A 12,958-nucleotide genomic window follows, 5' to 3' on the forward strand; every position below is an offset into this window, starting at 1 on the left:
GGCCTGTTGATGGAGCGATGCTCCACTCACCCTCATGAACCAACCTCCACTGTCAGCCACAGAACTGAATGGGGTGACTTTGAGCCATTCACACCCTCTTAGCCTAACCTGCCACAGGTGTGGATAAAAAGGGAATAACTCCATGCAAGACTGCATTAAGCTCCACAAAAGAAAGATGAGATAGAAATGCAGAAAGACTGTGGACATTTTGAAAATGTGAGGAGCTTCTATTAGATTATATTTTCCTTCAAACACACACACACACATACACAAATAAGCAGAGAAGTCCTGATGTGAACCGCCCTGAGACCCCCAGGTATAGGGCAGTATAATAATAATAATAATAATAATAATAATAATGTACCCAAAGGACCTTTCTGAACCACCTCATACAAATGAACTTATTAAACAAGCAGACAGATGAAAGTCTGCTAGAATAGCTCTCAGACCTCAGGTGGTACAGCATATATTTTTATATTTTTAGTCGCTGTGGGTTTTGTGTCATCATAGTTTTCATGGAGAGACCCCTATTGCTTCCTCTGACTTTGGTCCAGGGGGCTGCCCATCAGACTGTGAACAGACCTCTTGGAAGTGGTATGTCTGAGGTTTTTTGGCAGGGTGGGTTGAGAAGCTTCGGCGTCATGTTTCCCAGCTGCTAAGCTGCATGCAAGACTGGAATTTGTGGCAGCTTCATAAGTGGTGAAGTTCCTCTTGCTGTCGGGTGCAGAGAAGTCTCTTGTACACATACCGGTGTGAACCTATAGGTTCTCTCTTAAAAGGGTTCAGATGCACAAAGAATCTGCTTTGGTATAAGACCGATCCTTATGTTCATCCTGTGTTCTCTTGGCTGCATCTGTTCAAGAACCATTTCATTGTCATCATCACCACTGTCCTCTTCCTCCTTCCCATCATTACTCTGCATCTTAAGATATCTTAGAACAGCCTGGTGCCATCTCCATATTTTGGACTACAACTCCCATCAACTCCAGCCACAGGCAGTGGGAGTTGTAGCCCAACACATCTGGAGAGTGCACCAAGTTGGCAAAGGCTCTCTTAGGATATGTCTGTGTGAAAACGTTCTGCTTCTGATCCCTGCAGGTCACCTGGAGGTTTGTATCTATCTAACAGTTGATGCAGCTGACAATCTAAACTCAAGGGATATGTTGCCCTGTATAACATGGTGCATTTTTCCCCCTTGGGGTATCTTCTGAAACTTTCAGGTTTAGGGCTAAGATCTAGTAGCAGAATAAGCTCCAGCTACGTCCTAAACTCACAGATTCCAGCTCCGTAAATGGCAAAATAGCTCACAATTAAAATTGGGTAATGATGGAAACTTCAGAGTTGGGAATGCATCAAGCTATCTTTGAATCAGGTGGAATCGGTGTTTATATGGGATGCTATGTAACTCATCAATGTGCTGTCGAATGAAATGAGGCTGTTTTCTGCACATACTGTCTGAATACCCTTCTGTGAACATGCCGGGTCATGTAATAACTTGTGACTTAGTAGAGGTTTGTGGGTTTCGTTTTTTGTGTGGATTTCAGGGAATTGTTAGTGCTCAATAACTTCATTTAAAGTTAGCTGTATTAGAGCAGTAGAACGCAAGCTTATTCTGCAGCTTTGAAATATATAACCGCAGCATGTGTATCTATGCAAACTTAACAGTAGATTTACACAAGTGTCAACTACAGAACTGCAGGAGCACGTCGAGCATTTAAATGGAGAGATCGAATTTAGAAATATTACATGTGGGACCTGCAATAAAAATGTGGCATGGAGGACTCCTGTTCAGGGTTCCAGCCAGCCAGCCAGCCAACCAACCAACCAACCAACCAACCAACCAGCCAACCAACCAACCAACCAACCAGCCAGCCAGCCAGCCAACCAGCCAGCCAGCTAAACATGCCCTTTTCCTGGATATTCCATTCCATTCTCCTCTGGGTTTCCATTCCCCACCCCAATAGCCAGTTATGTGCCCACTGAGCACACTCAGTTCCTTGTGGGGGTGTCCTAAAAATTGTACTTTTGCCAGCTTTGGGGTTCCCATAAGCCTGATTCCTCCCTGTTGTGTGCCAATGGTCCAAGGGCGTTCAGAACCTGAACACTGGAAATAGAATGTCCTCCAAGTGAATCTAATTCCCCCTAGGAAATATTATTCCACATTCTTATTTTGCCTCCACTGAAGCCAAGAGTGTACTACTGCTATATACGACTGGGTTTGTGTGAAGTGTCCTGGGAAAAGGGCATTTCTCCAGGACATCTTCACATCACCGTAGGAAGGCACACATGCAGACTCACTGCACAGTCTGGTCTGGTCCCCCCACCCTTCCGACTGATGGTGATATGTAGTAGACATAGTCCCCAATGTAGACTGGGGGCCTTGAATTTTAATTCCCCAATCATTCCTAAAGGTTACTGGATGGCCTAACCAGTCTTTCTCTCACCACTTGACTTATCCTACAAAGTAGTTGTTGCAAAGATAAAAATGAGGGAAGTCTATGAATGCCGTCCCAAGCTCCTTGGAGATTGGGCAAGAGAAAATATACTGTACAAGTCTTTCTTCTGGGTGGATCTGCTGGAGGGACCCAGAAAAGCTGGAATAGCCTTTGCATGTTGCATGGATTGGAAGTGCCAAAACACCAGCCCATGTTCCTAGGTACAGTGGTACCTTGGTTCTCGAACTTAATCCATTTTGGCAGTCCGTTTGACGCCCAAAACTGTTTGAAAACCAAGGCATGGCTTCAGATTGCTGCAGGAGCTTCCTGCACTCAAGCAGAAGCTGCATCAGATGTTTGGCTTCCGAAAAACATTCACAAACCGGAACACTTACTTCAGGGTTTGTAGCATTTGGGAGCCGATTTGTTCAATAACTAAGCCGTTCAAGAACCAAGGTACCACTGTACAACGTTTCACTTGAAGAACTCAAGTTTGCTGCAGTGCATGTATGTACACACGCAGAGCAAGTTAAAAGCCTTGTGGAAGATCATGAGAGCTTTTCTGAGTTTCCCATGGAAGATTCACCCCTGGAGACTAACAAAAGCTTTGGCGGGAGGTCACTGGAGTATACAGGGGAAGGGTTGTCCCTCCCCCTCCATATGTACTGCATGGCAGTTGCATTCACAAGTTAGTGTCATGTCTAACTTGCTCCAATGCATAGCTAAAAATGAAATAACTTTCTCCCATAGTGTCAGAATTTAGAAGCCCCCTTTGCTCCTGGACTTACTCAGGTGAGCTGTCTTCGTGGAGCTACTGATACAATACGAAGTGGCAATACGTCCCAAACTTTTTATAATGTGAGCATTATATTATATTATATACCTAAAGTTACTATTTTAGTGATATTTTATTTTTATAACATAGTGTAGATTTATGGCAAATCTAAGGTGTATTTATAGTGTCTTTGTTTAGACTGAGCTATATGTTTTATGCTTTAAGGCCTACGAGTCGTTCTGATAGATGATATCAAAGTGAACTGTAGCCCAGCTATGATGAATCCAGAAAACAGTTTAAAATCTGTAGTCAATAAAAAAGTATATATCAAAGAAAAGACGTGTGGCTTTCATTTTGTACATGTGCTGTCGGGAACAAGCCAGCAATAAATCACACGGTGGAAGTGAAGTGAACTCTTTATTAGAAGAAACGGGATGCACTCAGGAGTTCCAAGCCTAATGAACAGAACAACTGTTCTTGATGGGTCTTGCCTCTGTGAGGCAATGTGGAGCTTGAAGGTCTCACAGCTGCCTAAGTCTCCTCCTTTCCTGGTCCTTTCCCAAGCAATCTGAGACTATGCTGGCATGCTGCCTTTGCTCCTCCCTCTTCATACCTCTCTTGGTCCTGGAACACCGGGGGGGGGGAGCCTGTCACAGCGGGAAGGGGAGATACCCAGGCTTATTCATCAGTCTGACTCATCTCTGCCTCTTGTTCTCCCTCCTTTCCTGCTTCCACCTCTGCTTCTGATTCTGGACCTCTCTGCCACAGACTCTCCCTGCTCACCACGCCCTGTTACCTCTTCGGCTTCCAACACCTCCTCCTCCCAGGCATTCTCCCTCTGACCACTCACTGTCATCCTACCACCAATCCCCAGGCTCTGAGCCTTCTTCCCTTAGGGGTTCCCCAACTGATGCCCCCCACCATTCCTCTGGGTCCAACCAGTCCATGACACTTGCCCCTTGCCACTAAGTGACCAGAGTCTGTTCAAACAAGTATGAGCCCCAGCAATTTCCCCTCTCTCCTTCTGGAAATCAAATACCACCAGATGACAGGCTTCAGGGAATCGGCTCCCCCCCCCCCCCGGGGCAGTAGATAAGCAGAACAAAGGAAAAGGAGTCTTCTTACCAGTTAGAAACTTTAATAATCACAGCGAGAAAACAAAGAACCTTTCTCCTGGGAATGGCGGTGCTCCCAGTTAAGAATCCTACCCCCTTTTAATCCACATCACGCCCACATCTTGTAATCTGAGCTTGTACCCTCTACGTATTGTGTGCTTTCTGTTCTGCCACTTTCTCAGCTCTTCTTGACCTTGTGGAGAGCGGATGAGTGCTTTCCAGAGACAGGGAATCTTTAACCCTCTCTCTCCCAGTGCTTCTTCTCCTAGCTGTTCCTCATCCAGTACCTCCCAGCTTCTGCCTTCTGAACTATGCCCCTCTGCAAACCACTGTTCCAAATGTATACTGTCCTCCTGCTCCTGGGAAGATTCACCTGGGAAGCTCCCACCATTCTTCCTCAGTGCAGCCCTCCTCAGCTCAGTCCCTGACACCAGAGCTGGGCATCAGGAGCTGTCCTTTGTTACATCTCAGAGAGGGAGGCTCACCATAGTTACGGTGAATGACACAACAGTAGGCAGTGAATGACACAACAGTCACAACTTAGGCAGCAGGGGCAGCAGCAGCAGCAGGGTTTTCCATAGTGTCCAGCAGAGGAAGCAAAGTGTCCACAACTGTTTCTGTCCTGAAACAGCCTTTCCCCCTATTTGTTCTGGACCCTCCCGGCAAGGGCTGCAACGTGGTCCGGCAATGCCAAAGAATGCACTGGTGACTCTCAGATATGGGGCCTACAGAAGCTGCAGCGTCGTTGAACATAGGACCTTCCGTCTGCAGGGCTTACAAGGTTTGTGACGTAACCTACCAGACATGTCCCATGCTGAAGGCAAATGGGGTGGGAATGATGATGATGATAATAATAACAATAATAATACTTTATTATTTATACCCCACCCATCTGGCTGGATTTCTCCAGCCACTCTAGGCAGCTCCCAACAGAATATTAGAAGCACAATAAAACATCAAACATTAAAAACCTCCTTAAACAGGGCTGCCTTCAGATGTCTTCTAAAAGTCAGAGAGTTGCTTATTTTCTTGACATCTGATGGGAGGGCATTCCACAGGGAAGGCACCACTACCGAGAAGGCCCTCTGCTTGGTTCCCTGTAGCTTCACTTCTTGAAGTGTGGGAACCGCCAGAAGGCCCTCAGCGCTGAACCTCAGTGTTCAGGGTAAAAGATAGCGGTGGAGACACTCCTTCAGGTATACAGGACCAAGGCCGTTTAGGGCTTTAAAGGTCAGCACCAACACTTTGAATTGTGCTCGGAAACATACTGGGAACCAATATAGGTCTTTCAAGACTGGTGTTATATGGTCTCAGCGGCCACTCCCATTGACCAGTCTAGCTGCCGCATTCTGGATTAGTTGTAGTTTCCGGGTCCCCTTCAAAGGTAGCCCCACATAGAGCACATTGCAGTAAATCTGGTTACAGGGAACCAGGCAGAGGGCCTGCTCAGTAGTGGCACCCACCCTGTGGAATGTCCTCCCATCCGATGTCAAGGAAATGAACAACTATCCAACTTTTAGAAGACATCTGAAGGCAGCCCTGTTTAGGGAAGTTTTTATTGTTTGAAGTTTCATTCTGTTTTTAATGTTCTGTTGAAAGTCACCCAGAGTGGCTGGGGAAACCCAGCCAGATGGGCAGGGTAGAAATAATTTATTATTATTATTATTATTATTATTATTATTATTATTATTATTGTCAGGACTGCCGCTAGGTCCCAGCTCACAGAGGACCAACGCCCAGTGGATATTATATACAAAAGTCTTTATTGAAGTTTAGTTTCCATTTCCAAGCTCTGGGCGCGCAGGCCCACGTCTTAACGCTAGACCGGCTAAGTCCCCTCTGACTCACTGCTCCACCCACACCAGTTTAAGATTCTAGCCCGGCTCCACCTCTTGCGCTGCTCTTTCCTGCGTTGGGTCCTTCTGCCCTCTGGGGTTCCCTCCTTCCTGGACTCCTCTGACGCGGAGCCTCCTGAGTCTTGCCCCTCCCTCCGGCGGGCTTTAGGACCTGGCTCCCTTCCCGGGCTCCCCGCTGTGCCGCGCTCCTGTACATTTGAACTTGGCGCGCGCGCCCAGCCGGTGACTTTCCTTCTGACCGTTTCCCCGCTTCCTGATATGGGTGTTGCCAAACCTGACTCCTCTCCTCCCTCTGGTGGTGAGGACACTGGTCCCGACTCCTGGGACTCCCCCTCCCCACTGCGCTCTGGTGGAGACGCTGGCCCTGATCTCCAGCTGCTGTTCAGGGACTCCCCGCTGGCCCCTCCCTCTTGAGGTTTCTCCCTTGGAATCTCCCTTGCTCTGGCCACCGGCGCTCCCTTCTGTGAGTCCTCCGATTCGCTAGAGAGGCTTGTGGAATAACTCTGGCCACTGTCACTGCCTGCGCCCCCCTCGTACTCCTCCTCCTCACTCTCCATTTGCTCCCCCTCCTGTGTCTCTCCTTCTGAACCCCTGACATCCATCCCCCCCTCGAAGCCCCCCTTCCCCCCTCCCCCTCTTCCGGTGCGGGTTCCGGGTGCTCCATTGTTGTAGGGGTGAGTCCAGGATACAGCTCGTCCCCTGAGGCTTGCAACCATCGAGATAAGTCCGGGAAGTCCCCCATGGGCTCGTCGACGACGACCTCCTCCGCTTCCATCTCCTGCGCGGTGTGCTCGAAATCTGCGCTCGACCCCAAATCACCCAAGAGCCCTCCTCCCCCTGTTGCTTGATGGGGGTCCACCTCCCAGGGCCCCTTCGGCATGTCTCTGCGCCAGCCCACTTCGGGTTGGTCCTCCCACCAATAATGCGAAATAATAAATCCCACTCTCTCTTCCTCATTTTTAAAGTCTTTGTCAAGCAGCTGCAATGCATAAATTACATCTGCTCTGAAGTTAGGATACTCCTGCAGGTCCCCATTGAAGTGAGATACCAGGCTCCCTCCTCTGTTTCCCAGCCCAATCCCTTCTGGTCTGGTGGCGGGTAGCCTCTGTGTACTTAGCACGTCTAACCTGGTTCGCAGATCCTGGCAGGCAGCAGCTGCTTCCTGTTCTTTCTTTCTGGAAGCCGCAATTTCTGCAGTCAACTGCGTCACTGCGTTTTGCAAACTCGCTATCCTCTCTTCGGTAGTCATTTCCCTGTTTTTCGTGAGCTCGCGAAGCACCAATCTTCACCCCTCGCTGCTTTCCCGCACTCCACGAGGTTGCAAAATTGGTGAAAATGGAGAGGGGACTTACTGTCAGGACTGCCGCTAGGTCCCAGCTCACAGAGGACCAACGCCCAGTGGATATTATATACAAAAGTCTTTATTGAAGTTTAGTTTCCATTTCCAAGCTCTGGGCGCGCAGGCCCACGTCTTAACGCTAGACCGGCTAAGTCCCCTCTGACTCACTGCTCCACCCACACCAGTTTAAGATTCTAGCCCGGCTCCACCTCTTGCGCTGCTCTTTCCTGCGTTGGGTCCTTCTGCCCTCTGGGGTTCCCTCCTTCCTGGACTCCTCTGACGCGGAGCCTCCTGAGTCTTGCCCCTCCCTCCGGCGGGCTTTAGGACCTGGCTCCCTTCCCGGGCTCCCCGCTGTGCCGCGCTCCTGTACATTTGAACTTGGCGCGCGCGCCCAGCCGGTGACTTTCCTTCTGACCGTTTCCCCGCTTCCTGATATGGGTGTTGCCAAACCTGACTCCTCTCCTCCCTCTGGTGGTGAGGACACTGGTCCCGACTCCTGGGACTCCCCCTCCCCACTGCGCTCTGGTGGAGACGCTGGCCCTGATCTCCAGCTGCTGTTCAGGGACTCCCCGCTGGCCCCTCCCTCTTGAGGTTTCTCCCTTGGAATCTCCCTTGCTCTGGCCACCGGCGCTCCCTTCTGTGAGTCCTCCGATTCGCTAGAGAGGCTTGTGGAATAACTCTGGCCACTGTCACTGCCTGCGCCCCCCTCGTACTCCTCCTCCTCACTCTCCATTTGCTCCCCCTCCTGTGTCTCTCCTTCTGAACCCCTGACAATTATTATTATTATTATTATTATTATTATTATTATTATTATTATTTATTTTCTTTATTAAATTTCTATACTGCCCTTCATCCAAAGATCACAGGGCAGTTTACAATATAAAAACACAACTATGATTTTGACTTTCATTTTGCTTTTGTTGTTATTAAACCAAGGATACCCTTCTTTTCTATAGCCGGACTTTTTCTTGCTTCACATCCTCCTCTAGCTAAGGGCAAATGAGCTTAGTTGGCAACCCATAGTAGAACAACTTTGAGTCTCTCACTCTTTTTTTGCACACCAGAGTAGGGGCTGACATATTTCAAAAAGTGAAAATCCAGACACAGCAGTTTTTGAGTTTTGTTTTTTGTTTTTGCAAAATCTGAAAAAAACAAGTTTTTGCCAGGGTTGTTGCATTTTTAAAACGAAATTCTCCAAATTCTACACTTCCAATATGGGTTGCCATACATCTGGATTTTTCTGGACATTACAATGATTCCTGCCCAGATACTGCTTCCAACAGCCAAATCCCGGCTATGTCCTGGAAATTCTCGACTTATGGCAACCGTAGACTAAAAAGCAAAAGAAGGCCATCTTTAAAACAAGCATACATGATTCCTGTACATTTGCAGGCAGGGCAAATTTGAAAAGCAGTCATATCTGCCCAACTAACACCATCCTAACAGTGCAATGCTATGCATGTCTACTCAGAAAGAAATCCTATTGAGTTCAGTGGGGCTGACACCCAGGTAAGTGGGCAAAGGACTGCAGTGAGAAAATAGATTGTTAGAAATAAAAAAGTTGTGGCCACTTGGAGGCTAATTATTGGTATTATGGTGTGATGCCACAACAAGTAAGTTACTCTCGACTTTTGAGTTCAATCAACCTCCCATTGTTCTTAATCATACCATATCCATCTGTTGATTCAATCTTTAGATCCTTTTCACTTAAAAACAAGAAAAGAAATCCCCTATAAGTCAAAGCCAGGCTTACTTCAGAAAGGCCTTTACACTTAATTCCCAGGCATGAGAACCATCTACCTATAGGGCCTCCATCTTATTAGAATTCAGCTTCAGTTTATTGGTCTTCTTCCAAACCCTTGCCAAGTGCAGACACAAATTCAGTACTGGCACAGCATCGCCTGTCTCTGAAGCCAAGGAGCAGAGCAACAGAGTGTCACCAGAATATTGATGGCATCTCACTCCACATTCCCCAATGACCTTAACCAGAGGATTCATATAGGTGTTTAGAAGCATGGGAGATAAGATAGAACCTTACAGGACTCCACAGCACAACTGCCATGGAATCAAGCAATCTCGCCTCCAGTGCTATCTTCTAAAAGGAGCCCTATAAACAGAAGCAGAACCAGCTTATCACTGTTCCTACTCCTACTCTCAATCTATAAAACCAGTGAGGTACCATGGTTGATGGGATCCACTGCTTTAGTGAAACATCAGTAGGAATCAACAGGGATGAATTCATCTTTCTCAGACCCTCCAAGTGTCCCTGTTTTCCAGGGACAGTCCCGGATACACAGAAGCAGTCCCTGTTTCTGATTTGACTCTGTAATGTCCCACTTTTCCTTAGGATGTCCCCATTTCCACTGTAGAAATATTGGAGGGTATGGAGTTATCCAGCCCTAGAGACATCTGAAGGCAGCAGCCCTGTATAGGGAATTTTGTTTTTTGTTTTTTTTCTTATGTTTTCATATTTGTTGGATATAAATATGATCAACCCAGTCAGATGGGTGGGGTATGAATAGTGAAATTGTTGTTTTTGAATAAGACACCCCTATTTTAATCAGAGAAATATCGGAGGCTATGCTTTCTCCCACAAGAGGTCAACAGGGTGATGAAGGCTTCTTCAGTGCCAAACCTGGGCCTAAACCCAGTTTTGAAATAAGTGCTTGTGAGAATGCTTGTAAAGGGATATGAAGTCTGCTGCAATCCATTATCTTATTCTAGGGCAACCATATTCCTTGCGCCTACATGTTCATTTTGTCAAATGCCGTTCTCCATAACATTCAGGTGCCCACCTACCGAGGTACAATTGTACCTTGGAAATTGAACAGCCTAATTCTTGAACGTTTTGGCTCCTGAACGATCGAAACCTGAAGTGATTGTTCCAGTTTTCGAACTTTTTTTGGAAGCCGAACATCCGATGGGGCTTCCACAGCTTCCGATTGGCTGCAGGAGTTTCCTGCAGCCAATCAGAAGCCGCGCTTTGGTTTTCAAATGTTTTGGAAGTTGAACAGACTTCTAGAACAGATTCCATTCGACTTCCAAAGTAAGCAAACCTCTTTCTGTGAGAAGGTCCTGATATGCCACAGTTTCTCCCTCTCTCAAAACGTTTTACATGATGTATAATCGGATTAGCTAAAATGTCTGAAGTAACTTTCGCTCCTTAAACCATCTTTTTTGCCTTATGTCAAACCCTCGTACCCTACCCTTGACTCTGAAACCATGTTTGTTGCTTTCCTGCTACAGACCCAGAGAAGACATGACGAAACTTCAGCGTCCGACTCGGTATTGCCCCTCCTATTTTTAAACCGTATTAATGCATATTCCTCCCAAATGAATGCACAATATTATTCTTAGCTGTCTTGATATAAATCTTAAGTGTCTTTAAGAAATTCAGCTGCTTACTCGGATGACACACCCCTTAAAGTAACAAGAAGTACTACAAACCAGCAGTATTCTCCATTTCTTATCTGAATCTGGTTGTCAATAGCATTGTATTTTAGCAACATTGCCTACCTACTGCCTTTCTGTAGCTGTGCTGAAAGCCGATGGACACCAAGTAATCCTTGAAGAAATACCAGATTGGAATGAAGTGCAGCTCATAGTAAATGGAGAGACTGTGTTTCAGTGCAACATTAATGATCTGGATTTTGGTGGGTACAATATAAACTTGTTTTCTGTTTTGCTTTTTAAAAACATTTCTAAGAAATGTAAAAAATGATAGAAGAAATACAGCTGGCTCCTTCCATTCTTTAGTAGGGCTCATAGATTTCGATTCTAACTATGGGAGCTGCTTGCCAAAAGCCCCTAGCCCCCAACCCCATAGCCGATCCCTTCTCCCACAACTAGGCAACCCCTCGTCCCTTGACACCTCACCTACCCTGTTGCCTCTCCCCCACAGCTTGCCCAAACCCTCCCCCCCCAACTTGCCCCCAAACAGCTAGGTATATGGAAGAAATGTTTGTGAATTAAAAGAAAATGGTACCCAAAGGGGGGGGGGGGAGAGACCCAGATAAGATCCTGCAAGCTTACGACTACTGGTGGATATTGAACCTGCAGAGAGAAAACTATTATTCAGGCTGACTTTGCGAGTTATTGTTCAGAGTCTGTTTGAGATGGGCCAGCTGAAAACAGCACATACACAAAAGATAAATGGAGAGCAGGAGATGAAATTGACCTGGATGTTTGTGTACCCTTGTGTGAGAGCCCTTCCTGCCTCCAGAGCAACACATCCTCAGCCTCCCACAAATATTAGATACAACTGGTGGAAGAAGAAGAAGAAGAAGAAGAAGAAGAAGAAGAAGAAGAATTCATTATTTGTACTCCACCCATCTGTCTGGGTTTCCCAGCCACTCTGGGCAGCTCCCAACAGAATATTAGCAGCACAATAAAACATCAGACCTTAAAAACTTCCTTAAACAGGGCTGCCTTCAGATGTCTTCTAAAAGTCAGAGAGTTGCTTATTTTCTTGACATCTGATGGGAGGGCATTCCACAGGGCGGGCGCCACTAACGAGAAGGCCCTCTGCCTGGTTCCCTGTAACCTTACTTCTCGAAGTGAGGGGACCGCCAGAAGGCCCTCGGAGCGGGACCTCAGTGTCCGGGCTGAACAATGGGGGTGGAAATGCTCCTTCAGATATACTGGGCTGAGGAATTCTAGCGTTATATGGTACAGTAGGGGGAAATCAACACACACACACCCACCCACCAAGAGGCTTGAATAGCATTGCAAAACTTTTCCAGGCTGCCTGAAGCCATGAACAGCAGTGTCCTTTTTAAGAGGTGGGGGGAAACCTCCAATGACCTATTTATGTTTTAACATTGTCCATCTCTCTCTCTCTCTCAGGAGGCGATGGCCTGTTGGACCCACTTTGCCAAGAAGCTAGACATGCAGTGTTAAACGCTTACTGAGTAAGAGGCACAGTGTGTGCTCTTGACAGCAAATCTCACATCAAATAAATAAGACTCTTTCCTTGCATCGCCCATTACGTTGTTAACCCTGTCTTTCAAAAGGGTTGAGTCCTCTTATTTCACCACCAGTGTGGCTAAAAGCATCCAGGTGGAAGAGGCAGTTTAACTGGCCACAGAGATTTAACCTCAGGGCTGGTATTGGCTTGATAGGCAGTGTGGGATGACAGTTCTGTTTCTTTTGGAACATGTGCAATCAAGATGTGCAAACAATGATTAAGATATAAGCCCACCGTCCTCAGATGACTACGTTTGGAGAGATACGTTTGGGTAGTAGCTAGTCTTGCATCTACCCATGATCTGCAACTCCTCAGACTGTAGACTTTGTATGATGTCTTCTAGATATATCAAACTACAAGACAGTCCTGCTTTAAATGTGTCGCGTGGATCTGACCTGCATCTTACAGTTCTTCCGAAGACCTCAGCGCAGTCCACCATGATCTGGTCCCAACTGAGACTGAAAGGAACCAG

At 46.9% G+C, this 12,958-nt stretch overlaps 1 protein-coding gene across 1 annotated transcript; it reads left to right on the forward strand.

Moving 5' to 3' along the window:
- Positions 1-4,849: 4,849 nt before the first annotated feature.
- Positions 4,850-12,504, forward strand: LOC310845404 (UPF0728 protein C10orf53 homolog). The gene is made up of 3 exons (XM_083740556.1): positions 4,850-5,106; positions 11,054-11,173; positions 12,366-12,504. The coding sequence occupies exons 1-3, from the start codon at positions 5,013-5,015 to the stop codon at positions 12,428-12,430; spliced, it is 279 nt and encodes a 92-aa protein (XP_083596682.1). The 5' UTR covers positions 4,850-5,012; the 3' UTR covers positions 12,431-12,504.
- Positions 12,505-12,958: the final 454 nt, after the last annotated feature.

This window comes from Podarcis gaigeae (genome assembly GCF_964106915.1).
Source record: "Podarcis gaigeae genome assembly, chromosome: 5".
In the NCBI taxonomy this organism is placed as follows: domain Eukaryota; kingdom Metazoa; phylum Chordata; class Lepidosauria; order Squamata; family Lacertidae; genus Podarcis; species Podarcis gaigeae.